Raw genomic sequence first — 13622 nt, forward strand, 5'->3', positions numbered from 1 at the left:
TTGTGAGATTTGTTTCTTTGACTGTTGTCATCATCTATGTTTATCACCAGAAATCACATATGTCTATACTCCTCAAGGGGGAAAGCAAATATGTGTGATGCTGTTCTGACTAAACAATAGAGTGGGTTCCTCAAGTATTTTTCTCATTCATTTTTTGCATAGGCTTTGCACAGAATCCTCCATGAAAGAGTTGTAAGCCATGAACCAAACCAGTCAGCTCTGGGGTGAATCACAACATCACAAACTTTGTTTTGAGGCAAAAAAGTATTTGAAAATAAGACAAAACGACAAAGGTACAAGACTGTGTAGACACTAGATGGCCATGTGCATCGTATGTATATCTATGGTGTGCATTATGTGAGACTATTTAGCAGAGACGGGCCACTTCTATTAAAATTAATGGGAGAAATTGGAATGCTCAACTGTAAATAGATGTAGAAAGAAAGTCCCTCATTACAGGTAAAAGAGCCAGTCACCTTTTAGATACAGACATCGTCTCTCAATCAACTCGAGATGACGCTTGCGCATTAGCTATACAAGCTGGGGAAATTGCAATTTTTTTGGGCGTAATATGGGGTAAAGAAGCACAATTTATGATTCCAGTGTTGTCAGATTTTAGTGCTGATTTGAAATATGTTCTTTGATCATAATCTTGACCAACCGTTTCCCCCATTCAAGTAGATAGGAGCTGCACTGTCATGACTGGAAATAGCCTCCCGAGAGCATTCCAAAGATGGCCGACAGTGGACTGACATGCTAGAAAGACTTTGGTATATTGTAAGAAACTCAAGTAATTTAGGACACTACTGTATGTCTTAACGCTGCTAAAGGACTGCAGAGATCCACTACCACAGTTTTCCTCAGCAACCACTGAGCGGCGCCATGATTATTCTAATGGCCTGTTTTGTATTTCTGGTGTCGAGATGCCAAGTAAAAACTACCAAAACGAGCGATCCAGACAACAGCTACCATTTATGTGTCACTTGGTGTAAAAATAAATTTCAGGCTCAACTTGTGCTATTGTTGGCTGTCATAACAACTCAGAATAATTAATGATATCAACGTAACTAATCTCTGACCATCGCTTCATGTCATCTACACATTCAGGTGAGGCAACGTTTATAAAAACGGTCGTCTGAGAACCGACGCTGCACTTGAAGGCAACAAATGTCTGTACACTGCTAGAGAGAGCCACTGGCGCAAGAGGGGTCTGTCTGCATCCTGCAAGACTACTACAAGACACCCACTACAAGTTACGCCCCCTCCAAATAACCAGCGAAATCCTGTCAAGGAACAGTTAAATGCCACATTCATACACCGTTTGTTGTGTTTATTTGGAGTCCCGCAGCAACCATAAACACCTACACCTATTCATCACTCTAAACCTAACCATAACTACAAAGATTTTAAAAAAATTTAAAGTTCATAAAATCATTATATAATACCGCAAATTAAACATTATTTTAAATTAATTCATACCGCTGTATCAGTAGGTGGCGACAGTGAGGAAAAATTTAATGAAAGCTAGCGGTATGCTAAGCTAATAGCCTATCCAATTAGCCTGTAAGATAACTGAAGAAAACAGAAGAGAAAAAAGTGTATCTTACCATTTATATCTTTTTTTAATTATTATTATTGAACAAGGTGAAACTGTACAAACACATTCAGGAATAAAGTAAAGAGCACTTCCAAAAAAAATCACATTAAACAAGTTCAGTTTACCATTTAAATTTCCATTTAAATAATATGACGTGACATGTAATTTCAAAGTTATTCTTTGTTAACCCTTGAGTGTCAATAAAATAAAGTTACTCAGAGGTCCTTAGAGGACAAAAAATGTCCACATCAAAAAAACTGCCATAAAAATATTATATATTAATATTATATTCCACTTTCACTGACTTAGATTTTTTAACCAACATCAGTCCTGATCATATCAACCAAATATTCATTAATTTTCAGGATTTTAACCCTTTAAATGCCAATTTGTTTACATAATGACACTGTTGTTTTTCATACACACACACACACACAAATTTCTCAATACACACATACAAAACACACTGACATCCATACCAACACACCCACACAATTTTAGCTGCATCGTTTGGCCTGCAGTGCTCTATAATACAGCAAAAAGAAAATAGGGAAAAAGTATGTATTTGCTCCATAGGCTAAACATTAAAATGGTGCCATCTGGTAGAAAATATAAAACATTTAAATTTTGAAGCCAGGGCTCCGGAATGAAAGCATAATATCATAGAATTCATGATTTTATGCTTTAATGGCACTGGGATCAAATACTGCAGATTTAATGGGTTTCAATAGGGACATATTTGTCCTGAAGGTCCTGAGTGTAACCATTTTGTGTACACAGTGTATTATAGATGTATTTTAGGAACTGAGGTTAAAATATCAAAATTCCCCAAAAAATACACACCTTTGGCAAAATGTATGCCATCGGCATTAACACAGCCAAAATGATCGGAAAAAAATGAAAAAGACAAAAATGTCCCAAATGTCGAACAAAAGTTAAGTGAATATGAATCATACAGCGATTGCATATGATTTTAAAAGTTATTGTAGCCATTAGAATCGCTCGATGATCCAAAGGGGGCGTTATATGTAGTGGGCGTGTCGTGAAGTGGGTGTTCCTTGTAGTCTTGCGGGATGCTGACACTATACACTTGGCTGGCGCACACATACAGTATGTCTGGTTGCCCAAGAGGGAGGCGCTCGACGCCGGTAGAGGGTGGTGGGTGAAAAAGACCGACGAAGCGGGTGGAAGATCTGTTAAAGCGAACTGGCGATATATTCTTTAGATTTCTGTATTTTTTACCAGTCTTTCCGAAGGGGTTTAAAGGTGGGTGTCACTCGCATATATATTTCCGTCTCTTGTGATTTGAGCGGCAAAGAAGCACATATTGGCCGTGTATTTGAGCAGAGGTCTGGGGAGATGAGCTCATTTTTTCAGGCCTTTAGCTGCTCAGGCTAGTTAGCTCTGCTAATTCCGGACTGAAATTGAGGTCGAGTTTGACACCAACACATTGACATCGTCACATATTATTATTATGATCGGTATTGTGTTTGTTAATTTTATTTTTGGAGTATCTTTAAATCTTCAGTAAGTTTTCGGGAAAGTTGTGCGAATGTAACGTTGGTTTTGAAGCTGGGTAAGCGAGCTGAGCAAACTATTGTCATAGTTTTTGCGCTAATCACTTCTGACCGAATATGTTCAAATATAAAGACTTTATGTATTTAACATTTATATATTAGTATGTATGATATTTATTTTATTTAAATTGTATTGGTCTGGCAATTTCTACACCAGGCTGAGCTGTCATGTTAATATGGTTTAAATCCAACATGTATGATAGTTGTAGTTTTTTTTTTTATTTATTTATTTATTTTTTTTAACATTTTTATTTATTTAATGTCTTGAAGTGTGAAATCACGACTTGTCTAACTTCGACGTAGTCAGCATGCTTAACTAAGCAATTTTTTTAAACTAACAACCTATGCTATCTAACGATTTCTTTCTTTTTTGTTTCTTTGGTTAGGTCTAGTAAACTTTCAATAATATAAAGATTATAATAGTAAATATTCAGATTTAAAAAAAAAAAATCTATTCAGATTTTTTTTTTTTTATTAGTAAACATTTGTAATTATCTTGTAGCCTATAGTACAGTAAGAAACATGCCTTTAGATATATCAGCCAAAAATTACAATTGCTGCATACTTAAATATTTTGCTAGTAGTATGTGAGACTCCTCGGCCTCTTGATCCCATTTGTTAAATGTCCTTTGTATTATGAAATGTAAGGCGATGTCATTTTTGGTGACTAATTGTTGACTTGTTCATGTGTTGAAGCCACTTGACTGGATAACTGGAAAGTGTTAGTAGTTTTGGCCTGATAAAATTCCATGACATACTCTTTCACTGCGCTCTGTGTGCTCATTTCAGTCTGTTCTGTGTTCTTTACTGAACAGGTTGCTGTCCCCAGATTCGCCCCGCCACCTCTCCGTCTCTTCATCTGGTGTGATTGTCTGTCCTTGTGTGCTTGTGTCGGTCTTTGGACGGCAAAGAGAGCGATTGCTAGTACTGTATAAGCTATATTCACTGGTATCAAGTGGAGGCACCCTATCTTCGATCCACCATGAGTGACATGAGTGATCTGGACAGACAGATCGACCAGCTGAGGAGATGTGAGCTCATCAAGGAAAATGAGGTCAAAGCCCTGTGTGCCAAAGCCAGGTAAGGACAACCAATGGAGATTAATCATTTGTATAAAATGAGTTTGTCATTTCAGTATTGATTACCTGCTCAAACAACAACACTAATGTGTGCTAATGTGTTCCAGAGAGATTCTAGTGGAAGAGAGTAATGTACAGAGAGTCGACTCTCCAGTCACAGTAAGTGTGTGTGAGCTAGTATTATTGCCCTTGCCTTTCCTAATCATAGATATGGGTATGAAATAAATGGTCTTTTCCTCTGTTCAGGTGTGCGGTGACATCCATGGGCAATTTTATGACTTGAAGGAGTTGTTCAGAGTAAGTTTGAGTACTTGATTGCTCTCCAATCAAGTAACACTGTCTTTTTTTCCCCCCCAAAATGACTTGCATTGCACAGATTGCTGGAGCAAATTGCTTTAAAGGGATAGTCCGTTAAAAAATTTAAATTCTCTCATCTACTCCCCTTCATGCCATCCAAGATGTGTATGACTTTCTTTCTTCTGCTGATCACAAATGAAGATTTTAATGAGAATATTTCAGCTCTGTAGGTGCATACAATGCAAGTGAATGGTGACCAAAACTTTGAAGCTTCAGAAAGCAGATAAAGTCAGCATGAAAGTAATCAATAAGATTTCAGTGGTTCTTGATTTTAAGCTCGATTACACTTCCTAACACCATCTAGCGCTTTGCACATGCGCCAAGCACTAGGAAGCTTGAAATCATGGTCGTGCCCAGAGACTGCAATGGCAAGATGTAGTGTCTGTTCTCACCCAAAAATGATTGGATAGTTTAAGAAGATATGGATTTAACCACTGGAGTCTTATGGATTACTTTTATGCTGCCTTTGTGCTTTTCAGAGTTTCATAGTTTTGGTCACCATTGACTAGTACTGTATGGACCTACAGAGCTGAGATATTCTTCTAAAAATCTTCAGTTGTGTTCTGCAGAAGAAAGTAAGTCACACATCTGGGATGGCATGAGGGTGAGTAAACGATGAGAGAATTTTCATTTTTTGGGTGAACTATCCCTTTAAAGCTATTTGTGTAATGCAAGTCCATTCGTGAAAAAAAGAGCGTTACTTGAATACCTACTAGTTGAATGTGCGAAGTACAGGTATACTGACTCATCACAATTTTGCCATTACCGTTTGTTAAATAATAGGTATTTGCTTATTAATTTCATTAATAAAGTAATACCTTCTGCTTCAGGTGGGAGGGGACGTTCCAGAAACAAACTACCTCTTCATGGGAGATTTTGTGGACCGAGGCTTCTACAGTGTAGAGACCTTTCTGTTACTTCTTGCCCTGAAGGTACTGTTTGTTTGTTTTTTGTTTTGTTTTTTACAGTTATGTCATTGTTATTATGATTCAAAGTGTCAATAATACTTTACATCTAATTTTACATTCAATTACTTTTCACAGGTGCGTTATCCAGACAGAATAACCCTGATCCGAGGGAACCATGAGTCCAGACAGATCACACAAGTATACGGCTTTTATGACGAGTGTTTAAGAAAATACGGGTCGGTCACGGTATGGAGGTACTGCACAGAGATCTTTGACTACCTTTCTCTCTCCGCCATCATTGACGGCAAAGTGAGTATTTCTTCGTTTGTTTACTGACAGGGATCTAAATGTATCCATGAGTTAAAACCTCAGCACCGTGCTCAAGTGGATTTGTTTTCTTGTCTTGCAACCCTGTAGATCTTCTGCGTACATGGAGGCCTTTCACCCTCAATCCAGACTCTGGACCAGATCAGAACCATTGACAGGAAGCAGGAAGTGCCTCATGATGGGCCCATGTGTGATCTTTTGTGGTCTGACCCTGAAGGTAATTCTTATGAGTTTTAGAATTCATACAGTAGGAATACTGCAGATATGTGATGAAATCTAATGAAAGCAACTTACTGTATGAATTTATTTCTCCTGTTTCAGACACCACAGGTTGGGGCGTAAGCCCGAGAGGTGCTGGTTATCTGTTTGGCAGTGATGTTGTGGCCCAGTTCAATGCTGCCAATGACATTGACATGATTTGTAGAGCGCACCAGCTTGTCATGGAAGGATATAAGTGGCACTTCAATGAGACTGTTCTCACTGTGTGGTCTGCTCCAAATTACTGCTACAGGTGGGTTTTTGTGACACAGTAGTGAAGTTTTATTTATTATGACATATTGATAAGCGATGGGTCAGGTTGTTCGATTAGGGAGGTTGTTTCATCCCTTTTAACCCTCCTAATGTCTTAGGTGGGACACTTAAGTGTGGGAATTGGGCATTCCAAATTGGGAGAAAAGGGGATAAAATAAAAATTTTTTAAAACAAATTGTCCTTCCATTGCCTTAACTGGTCAATTTTGACCCGAATGGGAAGAACCAGTTGTAACCTTTAACCTTTGGACTTTTTGGATGTTATATAGCTTTAAATAGTTTTTTGTAAATCTATGAATCAAATTTGAACAAAAAATATTTCAAATTTTCTCATTCAGCCCCTAACCTATATACTGTTCTCTAGACCCCTCACCTGCTCCAATGGGTACTGCATCTTTGCCACAAATTGCATACTTTCCTCTCAAATGGGGTTTGTGCACACGTCCACACAAACAAGCACATACAGAGATAGTATTTTTTTTTTACAGGCAATATGTTAGTAAATAGGTTTACTGACATGATTTTATATGATAGTGCAATGGGACTAAAGGCCCCCCCAAGGCCTACTGAATACAGTTTTCTGCTAAAACATTAGATGGCATAAATATCTTTTACAGCACTTTCCTAAACCCCTGTAACACTACAACAAATTGTTTGACATTTGTGGGAAGGAATGGATTGTTGCAATGGACGTGCAAAGTGGGCCCATTTTGACTGCTGGAAAAGACTATAGAGATTCATTTGTGAAAGAGTCATGTACTAAAATTGTCACTTTAAAATGTAGATTGTTGATTTACTACAATCAGAAATTGGTTGTGATATAGTTGAGGTATTATAAAATGCCCAAAATTATTTAAATTAATGTAAATTGAGTTATCCTTGGTCAATGTTTGGCAAGTTTTTAATTTTTGTTACTATTATTATTATTGTTGTTATTATTATTATTATTATTATTATTATTATATTTCTTTTTTTTTCTTTTTTAGAAATTCTTAATTTTTACTCCATTAATATTCAGAACATAGCATTTTTCCCCCTATCATTATACACTTTGGGACCACAATAAAACAGATTTTTGTAGGGTGCAAGTTCTTAAGACAATAAGAGGGTTACAGCAAGACTAAGGCTACTTCCACATTAATCCGGATACATTTGAAAATGGCGTTTTTGTTTTCGAAAAGCGTTTTTGTTTGACTCTCTGTCCACACTGCGGTTTTCAAGTGTTTTCCAAAAGTTGCACGTCTACACTTACGCTCGTCTACATATGAAAACTCTTAAATCCCCTTACTGTGAATGTGAAAAATCGCTGTTCAACGTACGGTCTGAAATGCAATTTGTCCTCGTGTTCCATTGCCAGACAGCAGTTCCTTGTAAACTTCCTGTTGCCTTTGAAGGAATGCAATGTGAAGGTTGTACAAAGTAACATTTATCTTTAACAACACTATCAAAGTGAATGGACTACTTGCACAACTGCTTCCGCGTTCTTAGTAGTGCGGCTCAGGCGTTTCCGGTTACAGCGTTCAGCATGCCTACGTGCAGAGATGTATTCATGTGAAGGCAGATTATATCTTTTTTTAGGGCTGTCAGTTGATTAAATCAATAAATCATATTTCTGGTGCTAACGTGATGTCTCAGTTTTATAATTTGCTGAAATTTGCCTTCAAATATATTTTTTTCCTTTCCAAATGTAGCTAAACTCAGCTCCTGAATAATAAATCAAACGAATCTGTATCGAACTGACAAAGTTTACGGTAACTCAGATAACCGCTCTGTACAATTGTGGTGAGAAGAATATCATGTCAGAATGCTATTCTGAGATGCGGATTGGCGCTGTTTTGGCGGCACGAGGGGGACCTACGCAATATTAGGCAGGTGGTTTTCATGTTGTGGCTGATCGATATATACCAGTCTTTGCTTTCTCAGATCGGCTCGGGCTGAATTAAAGCTCAGAAAACTGTTCTTCCACTGAATGTTGAAGAAGCTGTACACGGTAATGTTCAGAATATTTCTTCTCCTATCTCGGAAAAGATCCGTACTTTAAAATCCTCTTTCGAACACTCATTTTAAGTGCCGTTTCCGGAACTAGGCAACTACGGCACATGTAAACACAATTAACCGGAAACTAGCGGGTGCACTATTTCAAAGCGGAAGTACGTCATGAGGCTCAGTGCAAGTAGTCCATAGCAGGCACAACAACGTGCTACAACATGGGCCGCCATCTTGACTGTTTTGGGATGAATCGATCACATGACAACAAATACGTCATCGTTTTCAGATATCTCCGTTTTCTCCGTCCACACTACAACACAACTTTTTCAGATTTATCCACGTGGGAGACATTTTCGAAAAGCTCAGTTTTCGCTGTCAAAAACGCCATCTCAGTGTGGACAGAAGGCTAAAACGTAGAGGAAAAAGATGTTTTTAAACAAACACGTATTAGTGTGGACTTGGCCTAAATACACAGCTTGTGTAACCAGTTCACTGCTTGTGACAAGAAATTTCACAACTATCGAATTTCAAATGTGTCCTTGTTAATTTATGTCATTTTATTTCATTCTGTTGCGCTCTGAGCAGCTGTTTTGGAACGTAAGAACATGTTCTGTGTGAACGGCCCATAAGAAACGCATCTGATCGGACATGAGCTTAAATCAGCTTAATTATACAGGGCTTCCTTTAAGGAATATTTCGGGTTCAATACAAGTTAAGCTCAATTGACAGCATTTGTGGTATAATGTTGATTACCACAAAAAATAATTTTGACTCCTCCATCCTTTCTTTAAAAAAGCAAAAATTGAAGTTACAGTATGTGTATATATTACAGGGGTTCCCAAACTTTTTTGTCAGCTGAACCCCTATGACAGGGGTCGGCAACCTATGGCATGTGTGCCAGCATTGGCACATGGAGGAGTAATCACTGGCACGCCAGCAACGGCAAGAGAGGTGTAGACTATTTTATTTATATAAATTCCACTCCTGCATTCCAGTCTACATCTTTATGTAATCCTCATGATCACTCAGCTTGTTTTCATGAGCTGAATGGGAGGCTAAACAAAAATTAAAACATGATGTGACTGCAGTATACCCAACAGACTCCATTCGCCCTTCACGCATCACGAGCCAGCAGCGCTTCACGTTCGGCACAGCCATTGGCCAGGGGGAAAAAATGGCACTCCATGTCAAAAAGGTTGCCGACCCCTAAATATGACCTAAATGATTTACTTGAAGTGATCATTTTTGATATTTCTGATATTTTAAATAAGGTTAACCTTTGGGGATGTAATTAATTTAGCATCTTTGCACTTCATTTTAAGTATTCTTGTTACATTTGAAAGAACTGTTATTACATCGATTTGTCTTTTCTTATAATTATACATTTTATTTGATTTAATCCCAATCAGAGATTGCGCTACAAATAATCATTATCTGGTTATTTATTATCTGGCTAGGAAAAAAAAAAAAAAAAGGAAATTAAACATTTATATTTTTCGGAAATCATGCATTATATTTTTAGAGTTTTGGAAACAACAGCTCGAAGGTCTAGCAGAAGCCTCTGTCAACCAGACCTTCAGCCGTGAACTTAACCAACTGAAGTGTTCTTTCTTGTTTTTTATGTCAATTGACGGACAAAATGTGCAATTTTCCGTCAGTGTTTTTAAAATGTTTTATTCGGTAAATTACCAAAATATTTTTCACGCAAACTCTTCGCTCTCTTAACCCCGTGTGGGGAAACCCTGATATGTGCATGTTATTTTATAAATGTTTTATAACCTTTTTTTTTTACTTTTGGCCGTTAGTAACCCTTTATCTTTGTCATAGATGTGGTAATGTTGCTGCAATCTTAGAGCTGGACGAGCACCTGCAGAAAGAATTCATTATATTTGAAGCTGCTCCACAAGAAACCAGAGGCATTCCCTCCAAAAAGCCAGTTGCTGACTACTTCCTATGAGCTTCCTGTGTCCTTAGGATGCAAGCACTCTCAACAGGAAGTGGTGCCCTGTGTGTCCTTGTATTTCTGTTTCTATTTCTCTTTCCTTGCCCAACTGTCTTAATTATGCTTTTTTCTTTTTTACTTTGTAATATTCAGATTTTTATTTTATTTTTTTGTCTATTTTCCATCTACTTTTTATCACATTCTTTCTTTGCCATCAAGACACACACTTGGTATATATTCTCATATACTGCTGTGAAATCTCTTGCTCTCAAACTCGTTGTACTCTGTAGATGTAGACATTTATTATGTGTGTGAATAGCAGTAGGGAAAGTGGAACAGAGCACAAAGCACACTCGAGGGTGTGACTGCTGGTAAGACATGTTCCTCAGAAAGCTGTTTAAGGAAACGGCAGGTTAAAACAGTATGTTGGACATTGCATTATTATTATTATTATTTGGGGTTTTTTCTCTCTCTCTTTGCATTCTTTTCTCATGTAAGTTGTGAATGTGTCAGAGAATGAATGTGGCATATTTTCTGCTTTGATTATAATTTACAGTCATCTTTCACCTGAGTCATAGTTTCACAGCTTTGGAGTTTTGTGAAGGAAAGTAAAAACATTACATGGACAATTAACTACACTGGAAACCATCTGAACACAACACACAAACCGAACTGGATTTAGAACATGTGCTTCTCCCTCCTGACTGTTCTCTCTATAGGACTTTTTTAAATTCCTGTGAAAATAAAATGTACTTTTGTATAAACATTAGATGTGGTTTTTTCTGGATTTGTTCAGCTGTTATATAGTATGCACTTGCTCAATTTATAAACCCTCATCCACAACCATTCATTGAATATGCTGGATTTTTATACAGCTCTCTGAAATTCTTGATTCTGATCCAGTCAGTCTCATAAAGGAATATTCCAGGCTCAATCTACAGCATTTTTGGCATAATGTTGATTACCTCAAAAAATAAGTTTGTCTTGTCCCTCTTCCTTTATTTTATTGATTTAAATCAATAAAAAAAAGGTTACATTAAGACACTTGCAATGGAAGTGAGTGGGACATATTTTTGGAGGGTTTTAAGGCAGAAATGTGAAAAGAATAAAAATAAAATTCAGTTGTTTTAGGGATTGTTGACATTACATGGTCATGGCAACGAAGTTGTAAAATTGGCTGTAACTTTGGCAATTTTATCTCACTAAAATCATGTTAACACACATATTGTTTGTCTTGTAGCTATACTTTTTAAATCGTATTTTAATGTTTATGGATTTGCCCCATTCACTTCCATTGCAAGTGCCTCATTGTAAACCAGAGTTGTGCTTATTTCTTTTATTTTTTTTTTAATGAAAAGAAGGGGAAAGTCTAAATTTAATTTAGTGGTAATCAGCATTATGCCACAAATGCTGTCGATTGAGCTTAACTTTAAAGGTGCACTCAGTAACTTTTGTCTTTGTGTCATCTTGGACTTACACTGACACCTAGCGGCTTGGATGCAGCATCATTAAAATTGACAGTTTCCAGTTTCAGACGTCATTGTAAAAATGTAGTATTCATAGTCAGCCATGATTACTTTAATCCAAGAGTGAAAGTATCAAAAAAACAGGACAGTTACTGAGATTAAGTGAGTATTATTCAGCTGGTCATGTGATTGTAACATGGCAGCCCCTATGTGCGGACCCTCTCCATGTAGAATAAAACAGCTTTTATAAGGTTACTGATATGACTGGAGTCTTCATTTTAATGTGAGTGATCATGATTTTCTACATATATTGCAAAATTATAATTCAATTCATGTCTTTAGGAGTAAAACTTTTTTAATGAGGAAAATATTACTGAGTGAACCCTTAATTCTGCATTCAAATATTTTGCACTGGTAAATTGCATAATTTACCATTGTCCGAGCAATTTAATACGAAACTGCTTTTTCCTCAAATCAATATGTCATACCCATTTCTTTACTTGGAATGCTGTGTAATAGGTGGGATGACGTACAGTCATCCAGTCTTTGCAAAATCAGCTTTGAGGTGGACTTAAGAGTAATACAAGTGCTGATAATGACTGGCTGACTGTACATCATCCCGCCCTTATGCGTTTAAAAAACAAGTCTAAGTTCTTGTGTTGACTCCTTAAGAATTAAGATTGGAAACGCAACAGTCTTGTGCTCTCAGTGATAACGGTATTCATTATCATTTAAACTATTTAAAATATGTCCCACTTCTGAGTACTCTCTGATCAGATGATAAATCCACCTAATAACGACTCTAGTGTAGTACCACTTCAGTCCATCAGGTGACGCTAAAGTGCGCAAGCAAATGATTTGGCGCGCCACCCCCATCACCATGGCTTCCTCTTTCTCCGGAAGTAGCCGACAGGGTTCTGACGCACGCTGTCACTTTTGCTGACGAAACTGCAAATCTGGATCTAAACTCTTCACAAAGGGATTTCACAAAAGAGAGGACTTATATTTCCAGCAGATAACAGGTACGTTCTGAATCAGACATATATGTTGTGGGAATGACAGCTGTAGACGGTTCGGTTCTGTTAGGCCTGAAAGAGCCGGTCACACGTTTTCCGCGGATGTCTACACGCTCGCTGCAGGAGATATAAAATAGAAAACAAATTTATTACACATCGTGTATGTCTTTATGTACTGAATCTGGCTTGTTGTTTGTAGGTTATTGCCATGCCCCGACATTCAATCTTTTATCGGTGGTGAACGAGTAAACATCGTGTAGGTGATGATATAATCTACATATCAGCAAATGCGCAACTGCCAGTATAATGCCGTTATTAAAATGCCGAAGAATTAGTGGTTTATTTAGTAAAAATGCGATTCTACTACATTTCTATTGTTGTTTTCATGATGCAATTCCACTAAATTTCTATTGTTATCATCATAATGCAGTTCTACTAAATTTCTGTTGGTTATTATCATGATGCAATTCTTAACCGGGGATTGGCAACCTGTGAATTGCCCCTTACAAGACTCATATGGGGAATGATATTAAAACATCCAACATTTTTACAACAATTTCACCTGCTTTCCTCAATTTATACCTTTTACCAAATGGAATGATTAAAAAAAAATAATAATTTTTAATAATGGTCCTTCTCTTCAGTAGTTTGTTTCCTTGCAAGACGTGATGCAATCATGTGCTGAATTACATTTATTGTTTTCCACAGATATTGTAACAGGAATTTAAAGGGCAGTTCACTTGAAAATGAAATGTTCATCCAAATTACTCACCCACAAACCTGTATGAATTTCTCTCTTCTGTGGACAGCGGTTTAGCACCTAATGTTTCACCA

The 13622-nt window shown here is 37.2% G+C and overlaps 2 protein-coding genes across 5 annotated transcripts in view; both read left to right on the top strand.

The window, feature by feature from the left end:
• Positions 1 to 2697: 2697 nt before the first annotated feature.
• Positions 2698 to 11075, top strand: ppp4cb (protein phosphatase 4, catalytic subunit b). Its single transcript, XM_051666586.1, has 9 exons — positions 2698 to 2863; positions 3990 to 4254; positions 4361 to 4412; positions 4500 to 4550; positions 5441 to 5542; positions 5654 to 5827; positions 5936 to 6062; positions 6167 to 6356; positions 10192 to 11075. Exons 2-9 carry the CDS (start codon positions 4157 to 4159, stop codon positions 10319 to 10321), a joined length of 924 nt encoding a protein of 307 aa, XP_051522546.1. The 5' UTR covers positions 2698 to 2863; positions 3990 to 4156; the 3' UTR covers positions 10322 to 11075.
• A 1578-nt stretch (positions 11076 to 12653) lies between these two features.
• LOC127422786 (eukaryotic translation initiation factor 3 subunit C) overlaps positions 12654 to 13622 on the top strand; it is a 29007-nt gene continuing 28038 nt past the window's right edge. For all 4 annotated transcript variants that reach the window (XM_051666552.1, XM_051666551.1, XM_051666554.1 and 1 more), the window contains exon 1: positions 12654 to 12794. The gene's annotated coding sequence lies outside the window, so the exon portion shown is untranslated. The remainder of the gene's footprint in view (positions 12795 to 13622) is intronic.

Source organism: Myxocyprinus asiaticus, chromosome 32 (genome assembly GCF_019703515.2).
Source record: "Myxocyprinus asiaticus isolate MX2 ecotype Aquarium Trade chromosome 32, UBuf_Myxa_2, whole genome shotgun sequence".
Lineage (NCBI taxonomy): Eukaryota > Metazoa > Chordata > Actinopteri > Cypriniformes > Catostomidae > Myxocyprinus > Myxocyprinus asiaticus.